We start from the raw sequence: 16,481 nt of genomic DNA on the forward strand, positions 1-16,481 counted from the left end.
CGTTGCGGTTCGTATTTGGTACTGGGGTCGCCATCTCTAATGAAAAAACCTTCGTCTGAGTCGTAGTATTCTAGGAACATGTCATCACTGTTTGTGTTGGAGCTGGCATTGGGCTCGTGATGTCCAAAGAAGAAATCAAGGTCGGAGTCGAAGTATTCAAGGATTGTATCATCTCTTTGGTACTAACTGCTTGTTGCAGGATTCTGCGGCGGTTACTTTCAGCTACTGGTCGAATGTCAGGCATTGTGCTGTTAGTCCAGGTGAAAGAATCTTGTTTTACGGCTTAAATTTTTTTTTTCGTGTTTTGGGACATTTCCCCTTTAAGTGGGCGTGGCCTGGGGCCGCTGACGTTACAAAGCGTGTGACGTAGGTAGTAGGAAGCAATTGGGCATGCTCAGATCGCTGTTCCTTTACTTGGGACCTTTTTCTCAACTGCGCATGTGCAGCACCTTTACCAAGATGCTGCAATTCAAAACTGCAGATTTCTGCTGCAAGCCTACCTCGTGGTGAGTTTTGGTGCTTCTTTTACCGTTTTTTCTTGTATTCTCCTCCAGAATTCTTGGAATTTGTCCTGGAAATTGCTCTTGTTTTGCCCCTTTGAGTATTTGAAGGTCTGGAAGATTTCAGCTGCTTCTGGACCCGCGATGGTGAGTAGAAGCTTTATTTTCTCTGCATCCGCCACGCCATCTGGGTCAGACGCTACCAGGTAGATCTCGAATCTCTGCCTGAACCAACGGCAGTTTTCACTGAGATTGCTCTAGTACCTGAGCTGCTGCGGAACCGAAATCCCGAACATCATCTTGCCTGGCTGTTGTTGCTGGTTGTCACGGCGTGTTGAGTTGTAACTATATGGATTGAAACAGTCACTCAACTGGTACCATGTCTTGTTATGCTCTTGGCGTAGCATAAGCTGCTTCCTTGATGTTCATTCTGACAAAAGAAGGTTCAGACATGGAGATAACTTCAACACGTTTATTAAACTATTTACAATTCTCCTACTTAGATTCGCCTCTACTGTTAATCCTTCTTTGAGCTACTCAGACTGACGAACCAGTCTGCTACAATCCACGTGGTGGGTGTGATGTTGAATCAACCCTGTGTCTGTACTCACTGAGTGTCTCCACTGGAAAGAGGAAGATCATGTGTGCTGTGCCCTTTATATATTGGTTGATGTAATGCCCCCCTGTGGTAGTGTCACCTCTGTGTGTATTGTGAATGTCCATTGGTCATGTCCTATCTTACTGACCTATTGGTTGAGTGTCTGTGTGTCATGTCTCTGGTGCTCCCTCTGGTGTCTAGCTAGTCTACGTGTACTTACATTAACCCTTTGTGTATCTGCAGTGATGCATATCACCACATTCTCCAGCTCCTCCTGCAAGACACAGGAGACTTGTCTTGTCTCCTGCTTCCCACTGTTGCAAGAGCTCCAGGCCTTGCCTACTCCATTAGTAGTTTCAGATAATGAGCATTGTCTGACACTACAGATCAGACCATGTGATGGAATGGCCAGCTCCCTTGCAGGGATCACCCAGGTGGACAGTGGAAAGTGTTACCTTGGCCAGCAGTCAGACATTGTCAAATGATGTGGAGCTCATCGCAGAACTGGAGAACAGGTTGTCACCATCATCTATCCCACGGACCAGACCCATTGTTACTGCCAACCCAGTGCCTGGACCTCGTAGTGCGGCAGGTATGTACCACGGAGGGGTTGCAGGTAGTGGGGGATGGCCAGGGGGAGGTGAGGGGGTTGTTGTGGGGGGGGGGGGGATATGGTGTCCATGCCCTCGGCCAGTTTCCCCCCCCCCCCCACCCCAGTTGGTGAACCTGGAGATGTTCAGAGCATTCCGTGCATGGGTGTTGTTGTCGCGGGTCTCCGCGTCGGTCTGTGGCCTCTGGATCGGTGTCATCAGCCATGATCGCAGTGGATAACCCCTGTCACCCAGGAGCCGGGAGGGGGCATCTCGAACATGTCAGGAATTGTCGAGTGTGCCAGGATAAACGCATCTTGCACACTGCTTGAGTATCGGTCGCAGACGTGTACGATGCACAGCTTATGGTCACATGTTCATCGAATGGAACTACTTTTAGTTGGTGTAGAGTGGCCTGACATCTGCAGGTTCTCGTAGAGGGACATGCATCTCATCGATCACCCCATCAATCACCGAATACAGTACGTACATTCCCCAACCGGAACCTATGGCTCAATCGCGAGATTGACTTCCTACTGAAGGACAGGTCTGAGCCATTCAATTCAGGCGACCCTGACCTATAGAAGAAATCCTGATACAACCTCCGCAAAGCCATCTGAGATGCCAAGAGTGAATATCAGACCAAGCCAGTGTCACAGACAAGCGTTACAGACTCTCGGTGGTTGTGGCAAGGCCTAAACAAAATAACGGGCTACAAAGCGAAGCCAAGCAGTATCTCCAGCAGCGCACCCCTCCCCGATGAACTCGATGCATTTTATGCTCGGTTCGAGCAAGAAACCAACGATTCGCTGTTGAGTGTCCCAGCAGCCCATAACACACCCATACCCATCATCACAGCTTCCAAAGTCAGATTGGCTTTCCTGAACGTGAATCCTCGGAAGGCGACGGGTCCGGACAGGATCCCTGGTCGTGCACTAAGAGCTGGCAGATGTGTTCATGGACATCTTTAACCTGTCCCTACTCCGCTCCGAGGTCCCCACCTGCTTCATACCGGTGCCAAAGTAAAACCAGGCAACGTGCCTCAATGATTACCGTCTGGTGGCCCTGACTTCAGTCGTAATGAAGTGCTTCGAGAGGCTGGTCATGAAGTGCATCACCTCCATATTCCAGAATGCCTTGATCCACTGCAATTCGCATACCGCCGCAACCGGTCCACAGCAGACGCCATCTCCTTGGCCCTACACTGATCCCGAAAGTATCTCGACAACAAGGACTCCAACATCAGACTCCTATTTATTGACTACAGCTCCGCCTTCAATACCACAATCCCAGCCAAGCTCATATCAAAGCTCCAAAACCTAGGACTTGGCTCCTCACTCTGCAACTCCTTGACTTTCTAACCCACAGACCACAATCAGTAAGAATAAACAGCAACACCTCCTCCACAATAGTCCTCAATACCAGGTCCCCACAAGGCTGCTTACTTAGCCCCCTACTATAATCCCTGTCCACACACGACTGCGTGGCAAAATTTGGTTCCAACTCCATCTACAGGTTTTCTGACGATACGACCATAGTGGGCCGGATCTCGAATAACAACGAGTCAGAATACAGGAGGGAGATAGAGAACCTAGTGGAGTGGTGCAGCGACAACAATCTATCCCTCAATGCCAGCAAAACTAAAGAGCTGGTCATTGACTTCAGAAAGCAAAGGACTGTACACACCCCTGTCAGCATCAATGGAGCCAAGATGGAGATGGTTAGCAGTTTCAAATTCCTAGGGGTACACATCTCCAAAAATCTGTCCTGGTCCACCCACGTCGACGCTACCACCAAGAAAGCACAGACCTATACTTTCTCAGGAAACTAAGGAAACTAAGGAAATTCAGCATGTCCACATTAACTCGTATCAACTTTTACAGATGCACCATAGAAAGCATCCTATCTGTCTGCATCACAGCCTGGCATGCCAACTGCTCAGTCCAAGACCACAAGAAACTTCAGAGAGTCGTGAACACAGCCCAGTCCATCACACGAACCTGCTTCCCATCCATTGACTCCATCTACACCTCCTGCTGCCTGGGGGAGGCACAAATGTCTGAGAACATGCAAGAATAGACTCAAAAACAGCTTCTTCCCCGCTGCTACCAGACTCCTGAATGACCCTATTATGGACTGACCTGATTAACACTAAACATACCCCTGTATGTTTCATCCAATGCTGCTGTTATGTAGTTACATTGTGTACCTCATGCTGCCCTATTATGTATTTTCTTTTATTTCCTTTTCTTTTCATGTACTTAATGATCTGTTGAGCTGTTCGCAGAAAAGTACTTTTCACTGTACCTCTGTACACGTGACAATAAACAAATCCAATCCAAGTACTATCCCTATATAACTAGCCCATGTTTGTAAAACTCAGAACACGTGTGTCCGACATTAGATATGATTTTGCAATTGAACAGCAATAACTAAACAATCTTAATTCCACTTAGAACTCCACTAACAACCAATTTAAGATGATCAATCGGGCTTGCAGTGTGACTCATTTTATGGGCAGAAGCTACACATTAATTAACAGAGCCCTGACCTTTGCAAACAGAGAGACCATGTCCACGCATTATGGGCGGGTTTCTCCCGTAACCGGCGGGGCGGGTGGTCCCGGTGGGACGGATTGGCGTGAACCACTCTGGTATCGGGCCGCCCCAAAGGTGCGGAATGCTCCGCACCTTAAGGCAGTGTTCTTCAAAGTCGGGGGTAAGACCCGCGGGTGGGTCACGGGCGGGTGTCGGGAGGGTCGTGGAGCCGTTGTCCGTGGCGCTCCCGATCGCGCGAATCCCCGCGCAGCAGCCGGCTTTTAATAACGCCGGCAACAAGGGGCCGCGAACATGTTAAAAGAAAGTCGGCCACAGATGATCGGCGTGCATGCGCTTTCTACGAACATGTTAACAAAAAATCGGCCGCATTGCACATGTGTGCCCGATCATCGTGCGCACATGCGCAATGCGGCCGATTCTTTTAACATGTTCGCAGAATGCGCATGCGCGCCAATAATCGGGTGCGCATGCGCAGTGCGGCCACTATTTTTTAAAACGGTTGCAATTTTTTGGTTTACAAGTTCTGTAGTGGTTTTTATTCATTTATTCATTTATGTTGTTCATTTAATTTTATTTTTTTCATTTATTTTATTCATTTTATTTTTTTTACAACTTGGGGGGGGGGTGGTTTATTTGATAAAAATTTACAGGAAAAATATGCAGAACTTTGGACAGATGGACTCCATGCTTTCCGACACCGGAAGGCTTCACCTTCATCCAACAGGTTCCATTGGAGGAGCGTGTACGAGGGCCAAATGACCCAAAACCATTTCTTCCATTTTTGTCAGCAGCAAACAAAGTAAGAGAAAATGGCGGGTCGTGCAGGTCGGCCGGCGTGGATCTCGCAGGTCAGCCGGCGTGGGTTGCGAAGGTCGGCCCGGTTGGGTCCCGAAGGTTGGCCGGATGGTAAAAATAGGTCCCTGGAAAAAAAGTTTGAAGAACACTGCCTTAAGGGGCTAGGCCCGCCCCGGAGTGGTTTGCGCCCCGCCAGCCGGCAGGATAGGGGCCTGGTGCCACGCCAACTGCCGCCGAAGGGCCTCTGCCGGCCGGTGCGAGCCGGCGCATGCGCGTGAGGGTTCGTCTCCGCATCGGCCATCGCAGAGGACCACAACGGCCAATGCGGAGTAATAGAGTGCCCCCATGGCACAGGCCCACCCATGGATCGGTGGGCCCCGACCGCGGGCCAGGCCACCGTGAAGGCATCTCCTGGGGCCAGATGCCCCGCGACCCCCCAGGAACCCCAGAGCCCGCCCACGCCGCCAGGTCCTGCCGGGAAGGGATCTACTCTGATTTACGCCGGCAGGACCGGCTACAGGCGGGTGGGACTTCGGCCCATCGCAGGCCGGAGAATTCGGGCGACCCCGGTGCCCATTGAGTCGCGCTGGACCCCGCCATTCTCCGAGGTGGGCAGCGCGACTCACCCCGTGCTGGTTTTCGGGAGGGGCGGGAGAATTGCGAGGACGGCGGGGGCGGGATTCACGCCGACCCCCGGCGATCCTCCCACCCGGCGGGGGGTCGGAGAATCCCGCCCTATGTCTTTTTCAGCTAAATGAAAACTTGGGGGAACAGTTATTCCTGTGTCCCTTCCCCATGGCAATACTTCGAATCAGAGCCAACATGCCTGGTTTAGATTTATGCAAACACTTGGCCATTAACTTAAAGTCAAGTGCAGGTTTTAATACCTCGACACAAAGGAAGAAGCAGCTGGCTTTGGTGCTATCCAGCCTCACAGACTCATTGAGTCAGTCAGAATGAAGGTTTTTGGGAAGAAGATCCACAAAAGATGCTTCTCTGCCAAACAGGAGAAAATAAAAGTTTTGGCTTGTGTTAAGAAGTTAATGAGGAATTCATTTTCTGTAGTTTAGTGTATTAGTTGTCCACTAAGTAATATTTGTCCTCTGTTGAATATGTCTGTTTGTTACAGTAACAATTTTAAAATGTGATATATTATCATGCGATCCTTTGAGATGCTCACTGGGAAACTGATATCGCTATATAGGAGTTCTCGGTCTTTACAGGGCTGTAACAACACATATCTGTGGCAAAATGTATTAACCGATTACCTGTCCATTCCGCGGGTGTTTTTATGTCTTCCAGCAATGTGTTGCAGCACTCCTCAACATTGACTATACCCCCAATTTAGAAATTCTTTTGCTTCCCAAGGTCCAAGTTGTTATGAAAGTTGTGAACAACGGTGATCTCAGCAGTGATCCTTGTGAGACTCCACTTTCTGCCTCTTCTACCATGAATAGCTGCCCTTTACCCATGCTCTTTGTTTTTTGATTTGCACCCAACTAGCTATTTGGCACTCGTACTCTGACTCTGCAAGCCCAACATTATTCATTTCTTTATTATGTAGCGCCTTACTGAAAGCTTTTTGGAAGGGTTGCTCCAATAGTTCTATGTAAAATCTGTTAATGGCTTTGGCATCCTTTTCAACCTGAAATGGAACTTGTGTCCCCATATTCTCCCCATCACAAAAACAGTGGACACCACTACTTCATCACCCATCTGCTGGTGGAAAAGTCTTGTTACCTGCCAGACATGTCTGTCCAGTGCTCCCCTGATCGTTTACTCTCCTCAACCTTCTCAGTTTCAGTTCATCCAAAGCTCTGCTGCTTAGTTGCTCTAGGCAGTCTCCCAGTCCTCCGATAACTCAAATTTAAAATTGATTATTATGTTCAAATGCTATAATTCACCCCTATCTCTGTAAAGTCCTCCGACCTTACAACCCTTTCCAACTGAACACTTTGTTCCTCTGGCTCTAGGCCCCATGCTTCTCACCCATCCTTTGCCTTCTGCTACGAAGACCTCCCACCATGAAGTTCAATCTTTAAACCCACCTGTCTCTACCTTATTCACTCTGCCTCACTCTTATTTCAGATCATCATTGAAATTCATCTCCTTGACAAAGCTTTGATAATAATAATCTTTATTGTGACAAGTAGGCTTACATTATCACATCAATGAGGTTACCGTGAAAACCCCGTAGTCGCCATATTCCGGCGCCTGTTCGGGTACACAGAGGGAGAATTCAGAATGTTCAATTCACCTAACAAGCACGTCTTTAGCACTTGTGGGAGGAAACCGGAGCACCCGGAGGAAACCAATGCAGACACGGGCAGAACGTGCAGACTCCACACGGACAGTGACCCAAGCCAGGAATTGAACCTGGGACCTTGCGCTGCCCACAATGATTAAAGCCCTCCTAATATTTATAGAAGTTTTTTGTATATGCCGATGAGAAGCACCTTGAGGTATTTTAAAGGCAAGATATTGGGTAGTACGGTCTGTGCAGAGTCTGCATGTTCTCCCCGTGTCTGTGTGGGTTTCCTCAGTGGGCTCCGGTTTCCTCCCACAAGTTCCCTAAGACGTGCTGGTCAGTGAATTGAACATTCTGGATTCTCCCTCAGTGTGACAATAATAAATATTGTTATTATTAATATTATTATGTTGGAAAAATATTTATTGAGAGATGACCTAGACTGATATTTTGGTTAGAGACTTTTGCCAGTGTTTGGGTTTGAAATGCAATCAATTCTACATGTCCAATCTGACATTCTGAAGTCAGGTCAGATCTGCCATGAGGTAATCTCTGTAAACTGCCATCTTAGAATCAGTTCAATAAAGATCTGTTGCTGAGAAGACACTGATCAAGCTCTGCTGTCTTTAAACACAAAACAGTCAGAACTGTCATTCCTCTTTTTACATGCAAATGGAAATGTAATAGCTTGCCTATGACATGCATGAGGTTCATCCAGCTGTGGATGATTGTTCCATTATCCTTATTGGACCAGGTATTAACCAGCATTTGTGTAATAGGTCAGCCTCTGTAGTGGCCGACAGAAAGGACCCGGTAATGTGTAACTGGACCATTTGTATGTGCCGCTGTAAAGCTGAATAAACGTCTCCCTGTGAACTCACTGGACTCCCCTTGTCATTACTATATTGGCGACGAGGATAGGATTGGGACTGTCGACCACCTCGCTGAAAGAATTTTTTGCGACTGTGTGGACTGAGGTAAGGACTGATTTTGTTGCTGTGATGCCTTTTCCGGATCCTGTGTAAGATGGAAGGTGAGCGGCGGGCCGAGGTTTCTGAAGACGCCTTGTGGGACGCGTATGCTGCATATGTTCTGGGGTCCGATGTATCCGGCAGTATCGGAAGTGGCATAGTTGGAGGTGAATTCTGGTGGAGGTCGGGCAACAATTTAATTTATCTCCATCTGCCGTCCTATTGTGCTGCTGGCTTGCTGCGGCAGTGGGTTCACCAAGGAGTCCGTTTGTGAGTTTGCTGCTGCCTCTTTGGGCTGTCATTTGGGTTGTGAGTGTGGCATTGGTTTCGAGAGTCTGTTCCGCGACTGCTGGAAAAGCGAGCTCTACAACAGCGATGTTCTACATAGGTGCTGACAGTTGCTGCACGCCTACAAAATTTGAGCCTGGAGACTCTGTTGAATGAATATGCGTGTGACTGACTCTGTTTACATTGAGCTGACTGGACGTTCCGGGTGTGAATGCTAGTCTTGCGATGTTTTGCGAGAGACTCTTTTATTTATATTATGTTTAAACTACATTAATACGGTGCAAAATGTTGGGGGCGACAGCTCCCTTAGCGTTTTCGGTGTATGTATAAATCCCACCTCCCCTTTTGTAAGCTGATGCTGTGGCAGGCTTTAGGGTGTATGGGGGGGGGGGGGACGGAGCTGGACATTGTCTGTGCCCTCCATACCTGGACCCCCTGTGGCTGGAAGTTACGCTGTGCCAGTCAGTCCTTGGGTTGGTGGGTCAGGCGCCAAGATGAGCACCCAGACTCGGCCGATAGTGATTTTGCCCTTTGTGTCTGTTCAGTGCAAGTGCAGGGTCAGATGTAATGTTCGGTGAGGTGTGTGTGTTGTTCCTCGTGTCTTAATAAAGCTCGTAGTCTCAAGTGTGGAGAAGATGCTTTATTGTGAGTTCGTTCAGTTTCCAGAGCTCGACCTAGAACTACCTTCCAGTGCTAACTACCAGCTTTGCTTGCTGTGTGTCCTGCTTACCAGCCCGCCTGCTGTGAAGAAGAGTGTCCTCACTTCCTGTCCTGATCTATTTATATGGCTCTCCCGTGCTCCCTCTAGTGGTCGCTCAGTTGTTTTGCATCTGGTTAACTTGTGATCACCACATCCCCCTTTTTCTCTGAACATATTTTCTGAACATCGTTAAAGAAAATTGTACATCCTGTCCCAGTGTATTTATAGCTCTCCCGCTCGTGTTTGCTCTGTTGTTTTTGTATCTGGTCAATCTACGATCACCACATCCCCCTCTTTCTCATTACATAGTTTCTGTACATCATTAAGGAAAATTATACAAAACAGTAACTTATGATATGCGTATCTATACAAGTGATGATGCTATTGCCTTAGTTAACAAAGCCAATGTATTTATATGTCCAAACTTAATAAACACATTTATGAGTCCAAACTTGATGAATTTGTTCAGAGCTTTTTTTTTTTTCTTTTTGTTGTTGATGACGTGGTGATATTGATATTGCAAGTCCGCTGTGAATGTTGTTGGTGTTCCTTGTTATCTTAAGTACCCAATGCGTCATCCCGAGGTGTTTGCATGGTCACATCACTGATGTTGACTGGCATGGACTTTTTTTGTGCTTGTGGTGTTGATTTATTGTCTCATCCGCCTTGGATGCTGGTGTGCTTGCTTGTTCTGGAGCAGACGTGAGTTTGTGCGATTCGTTGTCATCCCATGACATGTTTGTTGTCTTGTTATCGTTTTGCAGTGTGCTGTGGCATCGTCCATCATGTGCCAAGTAGTGCCATTGTGTACAAGTCGTTGTTTCATTGCTGTTGTTTCTGTCGTTCCTGTTTTTGTTGTTTCCGTTGCCGTACTTGTCGCTGTTTTTGTCGTTTCCGTCTTTGTTTTTGTCGCTATCTTCGCTCCTGACTTTGTTGTGTTTGTTGCCATTCTTGTTGTTTCTGCCTCTGTCGTTGTCGCTATCTTTGTGCCTGACGTTGTTGTTTGTCTTGTTGCGCTTCATGTTGCTTTTATTCTTGCTGTTGTCATTCTCGTTTCTGCTGTGCTTCTTGCTATTGTTGTTTGTCTTGTCGCGCTTCATGTTGCTTTTCTTCTTGCTGTTGTCGTTCTCGTTTCTGCTGTGCTTCTTGCTATTGTTGTTGGTCTTGTCGCGCTTCATGTTGTTTTTGTTCTTGCTGTGTTTCTTTTGACTTTTGTTTTTCTTGTTATACTCTATGAGTGTCCCGAGTGGATAATTTGAGTCATTGAGCATTCCGTCTCGCGAGTGGTGCGAATGGTCTGATGTTGCATCGGTGCAGGTGACATCAATCAGTTGTGGAGAATTGGATTCCGCATCTTTGCTTTCTTGGTGCTCGTCTTCTCGCGAGTGGTGCGAATGATCTGATGTTGCATCGGTGCAGGTGACATCAACCAGTTGTGGAGAATTGGATTCCGCATCTTTGCTTTCTTGGTGCTCGTCTTCCGGAGTCAAAGTCTTCTTGATTACATTTGACGCGGTGTCTGTGGACTCTCGGCGCTCCTCTTCTGGAGTCCAAATCTGCATGATTTCAGTTGACGTGGTTTCTCTAGACTCTTGGTGCTCCGCTTCTGGAGTTAAAATCTTCATGATTTCTGTTGATGTTATCTCACTGGACTCCAGGTGCTCCTCTTCTGGAGTCAAAATCTGCATGGTTTCTTTTTGTTTGATGTCTCTGGACTCCAGGTGCTCCTCTTCTGGAGTCAGAATCTGCATGGCTTCTTTCGGCATTGTCTCTGTGGACTCCAGGTGCTCCTCTTCTGGAGTCAAAATCTGCATGTTTTCTTTTGGCGTTGTCTCTCTGGGCTCCAGGTGCTCCTCTTCTGGAGTCAAAATCTGCATGTTTTCTTTCGGCATCGTCTCTCTGGACTGTTGGGTGGCCCGACTCTGTGCTTCTGTACAGACAAGCTGAGAACTGTCAGTCTCACTGTGATCCTGTACGTCGAGTGCGAGCACCTTGTCACTGTTTCCCGCTCTGTGCTTCGGTACAGACAAGCTGAGAACTGTCAGTCTCACTGTGATCCTGTACGTCGAGTGCGAGCACCTTGTCACTGTTTTCGCTCTGTGCTTCGGTACAGACAAGCTGAGAACTGTCAGTCTCACTGTGATCCTGTACGTTGAGTGTGATCACCTTGTCACTGTCTTCGCATGCAGTGGGCAGAGGTGCATTGTCTTCTTCTTGTTCCTGTGAGCGTGTTGGACTTTCATAGTCCGCTCTTTCTTCTTGTTCCTGTGAGCGTGTTGGACTTTCATAGTCTGCTCTTTCTTCTTGTTCCTGTGAGCGTGTTGGACTTTCATAGTCTGCTTTTTCTTCTTGTTCCTGTGAGCGTGTTGGACTTTCATAGTCCGCTCTTTCTTCTTGTTCCTGTGAGCTTGGTAGACTTTCATAGTCTGCTTGCGGTTGCTCAGGTACAGCGGGTTTACCTTCATGGTCTTGTTCATGCTTGGTGTCCGCCCGGGAGTGTTTGCTTGCATCCCTGTTGGCGTCTTTCATCACTCGCACTGTGGAGCCTGTCATCGCTCGCTCCGTGGAGTCTTCCTGTGCTCTCTGTGTGGCGTCGTCTTCGTCTTGGGTATTGCTGTCATCCAATGTATCGACGAGCTGCCATGGCACCATGGTGTTGGATTCATCCACCATGAGTAGAGTCGTGTTGAGCTTTGCAACGGTGTCGCTGATGCTGTGATCAGCATGTCCAAATAACTCCTCCATGTCTGAGTAGTATTCTTTGAAACCCATTTCATCTTCGTTGGCTTCTTCTACCACGAGTTGATTCGTGTTGAACTTTGCGACCGTGTCACTGATGCTGTGATAAGCATATCCGACTGACTCAGCTGTGTCTGAGTAGTATTCTCCGAAAACCAAATCATCCTGGTTGGATTCTTCTACCACGAGTTGATTCGTGTTGAACTTTGCGACCGTGTCGCTGATGCTGTGATAAGCATATCCGACTGACTCAGCCATGTCTGAGTAGTATTCTTTGAAAACCAAATCATCTTGGTTGGATTCATCTACCACGAGTTGGTTCGTGTTGTGCTTTGCGACCGTGTCGCTGATGCTGTGATAAGCATATCCGACTGACTCAGCTATGTCTGAGTAGTATTCTTCGAAAACCAAAGCATTTTGGTTGGATTCATCTACCACGAGTTGGTTCGTGTTGTACTTTGCGACCGTGTCGCTGATGCTGTGATTTTTTTTTTATAAATGTTTTTATTCAGTTTTCGTATTTTATATTGAACAAATTACAAATTGTTAGGAGAGAGAAACAAAAAAAAAAAAACAAACAAAAACAAACACGCAAAAATTAACATACATATTTACAGGTAAGCATCTTCGTAGTAGTAACTGCGCCCCCCCCCCCCCCTCAACATGTTTATTTAGCTTGGTTTTGGGCCTTAGCTAGCCATCGAACCCCCGTAACGAACCTGTAGGCCCCCCCCCCCCTCCCGCTACCTTCCCCCGACTATTCTTCCTCTTGTACATTGGCCACAAATAGGTCCCGGAACAGTTGCATGAATGGCTCCCACGTTCTGTGGAAGCCGTCGTCCGACCCTCGGATGGCAAATTTGATTTTCTCCATTTGGAGAGATTCCGAGAGGTCGGACAGCCAGTCCGCAGCTCTGGGCGGTGCTGCTGACCGCCAGCCAAACAGGATTCTACGGCGGGCGATCAGGGAGGCAAAGGCAAGGGCATCCGCCCTCCTCTGATGCTGTGATAAGCATATCCGACTGACCCAGTCAGGTCTGAGAGGTAATCGTCGAAAAACAAATCATCTTTTGTTGTTTCGGAATTCTTTTTGTTCGCTTCACTGTGTGTGGTGAAGGCAGCTTTTTCCAAGGTTTTGTGCAAGTTGTTTTTCACTGTTGGTTTAAGTTCAGGCGTTTTTCTGTGTTCTGAGGCAAGAAAATTTGGTTTTACCACTTTAAGTGTCTTGTTTTCAATTTTCGGGCATTTCCCTTTTAAGTGGGCGTGGTCAGGATTCTCAGACGTCATGACGTCACGCGTAGGAACGACTTGCACATGCGCAAATCGGCTTTCTTTCCTTGTGCGGTTCGGTGTCCATTGCGCATGACGGTCCGCGACGAAGACTTTTTTTGACTGCGCATGCGCGGCTTGCGCATGCGCATAACGATCGGCGCCGCGATCTTTTGTAAACTGCGCATGCGCGACTTCCGGTTCCGGCGCATGCGCGACTTCCGGTTCCGGCGCATGCGCAGACGCGATTTGTAGTTCTTTGCTTACCAGAGACTGCAAAATGTGCTCCGACGCCATTTTATCGCGGATTTCAGCGTTTTTTCTTTCTAAAAGTTGTAAGTTACCTTTTCTTTCCGATCTGGACTGGATTTCAGCGTTTTGGCTTTGTGAAAAATTCATGTTATTTCTTCTTTTTGATCTGTACTGTGCATTCGCGATTTCCTGATCTTTTTGTGATTTTTTAAGTCTTGCATCACTCAGTCTCTGTGCAGGTTGGACTGTGAGCATGCCTTGCTGTTCAAATTTCTCGCAGTACTCTTCAAATTTGTTTAGTAACGTTTGTAAGCTGTTCCTGTCTTCACCTTTTGAGTGTTTAAATCCATTATACACTTTCCTATTGACAGGCCCTTCGATGAGAATTGCTATTTTAATTTTGTCTGAGGCTTCTGCTACATCATTAGCTATGAGATAAAAATCGAACATTTGTTTAAACCTTTTCCAGACATTTCTTACATTACCAGTCATGTCCAGCTGAGGTGGGTATCCATGCCACATCCTCGAATCAGCGATGTCTTCCCCAGTCAAATGTCCAGTAGGAGATTTCCATGCCATTTTGTGCTTTCTGTATCTGCAGCTGAGTTGTCCTGTCGTAAGCATCCTGAAATCACTGCTGGTACCATGTGTTGTTCCTCGTGTCTTAATAAAGCTCGTAGTCTCAAGTGTGGAGAAGATGCTTTATTGTGAGTTCGTTCAGTTTCCAGAGCTCGACCTAGAACTACCTTCCAGTGCTAACTACCAGCTTTGCTTGCTGTGTGTCCTGCTTACCAGCCCGCCTGCTGTGAAGAAGAGTGTCCTCACTTCCTGTCCTGATCTATTTATATGGCTCTCCCGTGCTCCCTCTAGTGGTCGCTCAGTTGTGTTGCATCTGGTTAACTTGTGATCACCACAGCGTGCACCATTCCTTCCTGCTTCCACCCCACCCCCAGGCATTCGGTGGGGCCTCCTGCGGTCCGAAACGCTTTGTGTCTTTTTGTTGTCGCTTGGCCATTGCGGTTGTCACACTGGTTTTGTCTATTTTTTATATTGCTTCTGTCCTCCTCTGGGGGTCACCTTTCAATGGGTTTTCAGACGTTGGGGGGAGGGGTGTAATAACCTGCAACTGACATACATGAGGCTCATGCAGCTGGAGTTGACTGTTCCCTTGTCCTTATTGGACCGGGAATTAACCAATATTTGTGTAATAGGTCGGCCTCTGTAGTAGCTGACAGAAAGGAGTAAGGACCCGGGAATGTGTAACTGGGTCCAATGTATGTGCCGCTGTAAAGCTGAATAAACATCTCCATGTGAACTCGCCGGACACCCCTCGTTGTTACTATGAGATACCCTCAATTACGACTCAGGAGAGCAGATTGGTAATTCAAAGGCTTTAATTACCAGAGAACCGGACAGCTGCCGAGAAGTGTGCTCACAGCATGCTGCCCAGTGAGCATCACCTTACATACAGTTTCCTGGGGGCGGAGCCAGAGGTGGAGTCCCCCAGGGTTCCAAGCCCGATCTTAAAGGGCCAATGTATTAAAGGCAAGGTACAGTTACAGCAGTTATACCGATACCATTCATCATATACTATAGGATATGATGTGCATTTGCATCTTTTTCTAATGAAAAACAGGTTCCATTGCCGCATGTTTTGTTTAACCTGAATTTATCCCATATCTAGCTCATTAAAAATTATATTTCATTTCATATGCCCATATTTTTTGTTTTCCAGCTAAGGTGGTTTCTTATGAAGAGCTGAAGCAGATGATTGCAAATCATAATATCCAACTCTATGATGTGCGACAGCCAGAGGAGGTGGCTGAGGGCAGGATTCCCACCTCGGTCAACATTCCCTGTAAAATAGAGTTCCATTGTTCAATGAACTGTTCAGTACTTTATATGTCAATAATTACGATTAAGATTTAATTATATATTTTTTTGCCAACCTTACTGATGTTGATCTTGCTTTTGCAGTAGGTCAGGTTGAGACAGCCCTTAAGATGGATGCTGGGACATTTCAGGAGACATATCAGTTGCAGAAGCCGAAAAGGGACGACCCTAACATTGTATTTCAGTGTCGTTCTGGTGTAAGAAGTGCTACTGCCTTAGAAACAGCTTGGAATCTGGGATATTCTAAGTATGTACAGTTCTAAAACATTACAAAAATATCAGGATCAGAACAATCATTTTCCACAATGGACGATGTAACAGATCTAGAAACCTATCATTCTTTTCTTGATAGGTGATGATATATGCTAAATTATTTAAAAGGGGTCATGCCTCCGCTAAACCCGAAATCGAAGGATTTCATGCGAATGTTAAATAATTGTTCATTCTTAATCAGAGAGAATATGACCTCATGATATTATTTGTGCCTGCTGGAGAGGAGAATACACGAGGTTATGTAGAGGAAAACAAGTTGTTTCAGAACAGTTTATTCCCTTCTTGATGCAGTTCTCTCTTATTTTCTGAGCTGCCTGTTCATCTGATTCAGGTGGGTGTTAAAGATCCAGTGGCACAATTCATAACAAGAGCAAGGAGGCTGAAAAAGGATATAGAAAAATTAAGTAAGAGGGCAAAAAGATGACAAATGGGGAAACATGACGTTATCCACGTTGTTTGGAAGATTACAAAAATCTGCATTTTTAAAAATTGGTGTCAGTCTCAGAGATGTTTACATTCAGAGTGATCTGGGGTCCTTGTTCACGAATCACAGAAAGCTAATATGCAGGACAATGAGCAATTAGGAAGGCAAATGGGATGTTGGTCTTTGTTGCAAGGGGGATGGAGCTCAAGAGTAAGGAATTTATGCTTCAATTACATAGGGCTTCGGTGAGACGACACCTTGGAGTACCTACAATTTTGATCCCCTTACCTAAAGAAGGATATATTTGCCTTAGAGATATATTTGCACTGAAGGCTCACCAAATGGGCAGCACGGTAGCATTGTGGATAGCACAGTCGCTTCAC

General features: G+C 46.9%; 1 protein-coding gene across 2 annotated transcripts in view; it reads left to right on the forward strand.

Annotated features, from left to right (window-relative positions):
• Window positions 1-16,481, forward strand: part of si:ch211-161h7.8 (thiosulfate:glutathione sulfurtransferase) — a 31,397-nt gene that overhangs the window by 9,103 nt on the left and 5,813 nt on the right. Inside the window, exons 2-3 of one of the 2 annotated variants that reach the window (XM_038802379.1) lie at window positions 15,244-15,366; window positions 15,486-15,648. In XM_038802379.1, the coding sequence (XP_038658307.1) occupies window positions 15,244-15,366; window positions 15,486-15,648 (286 nt within the window). The remainder of the gene's footprint in view (window positions 1-15,243; window positions 15,367-15,485; window positions 15,649-16,481) is intronic. The other variant, XM_038802380.1, reaches the window with a different exon arrangement.

Source organism: Scyliorhinus canicula, chromosome 7 (assembly GCF_902713615.1).
Source record: "Scyliorhinus canicula chromosome 7, sScyCan1.1, whole genome shotgun sequence".
Lineage (NCBI taxonomy): Eukaryota > Metazoa > Chordata > Chondrichthyes > Carcharhiniformes > Scyliorhinidae > Scyliorhinus > Scyliorhinus canicula.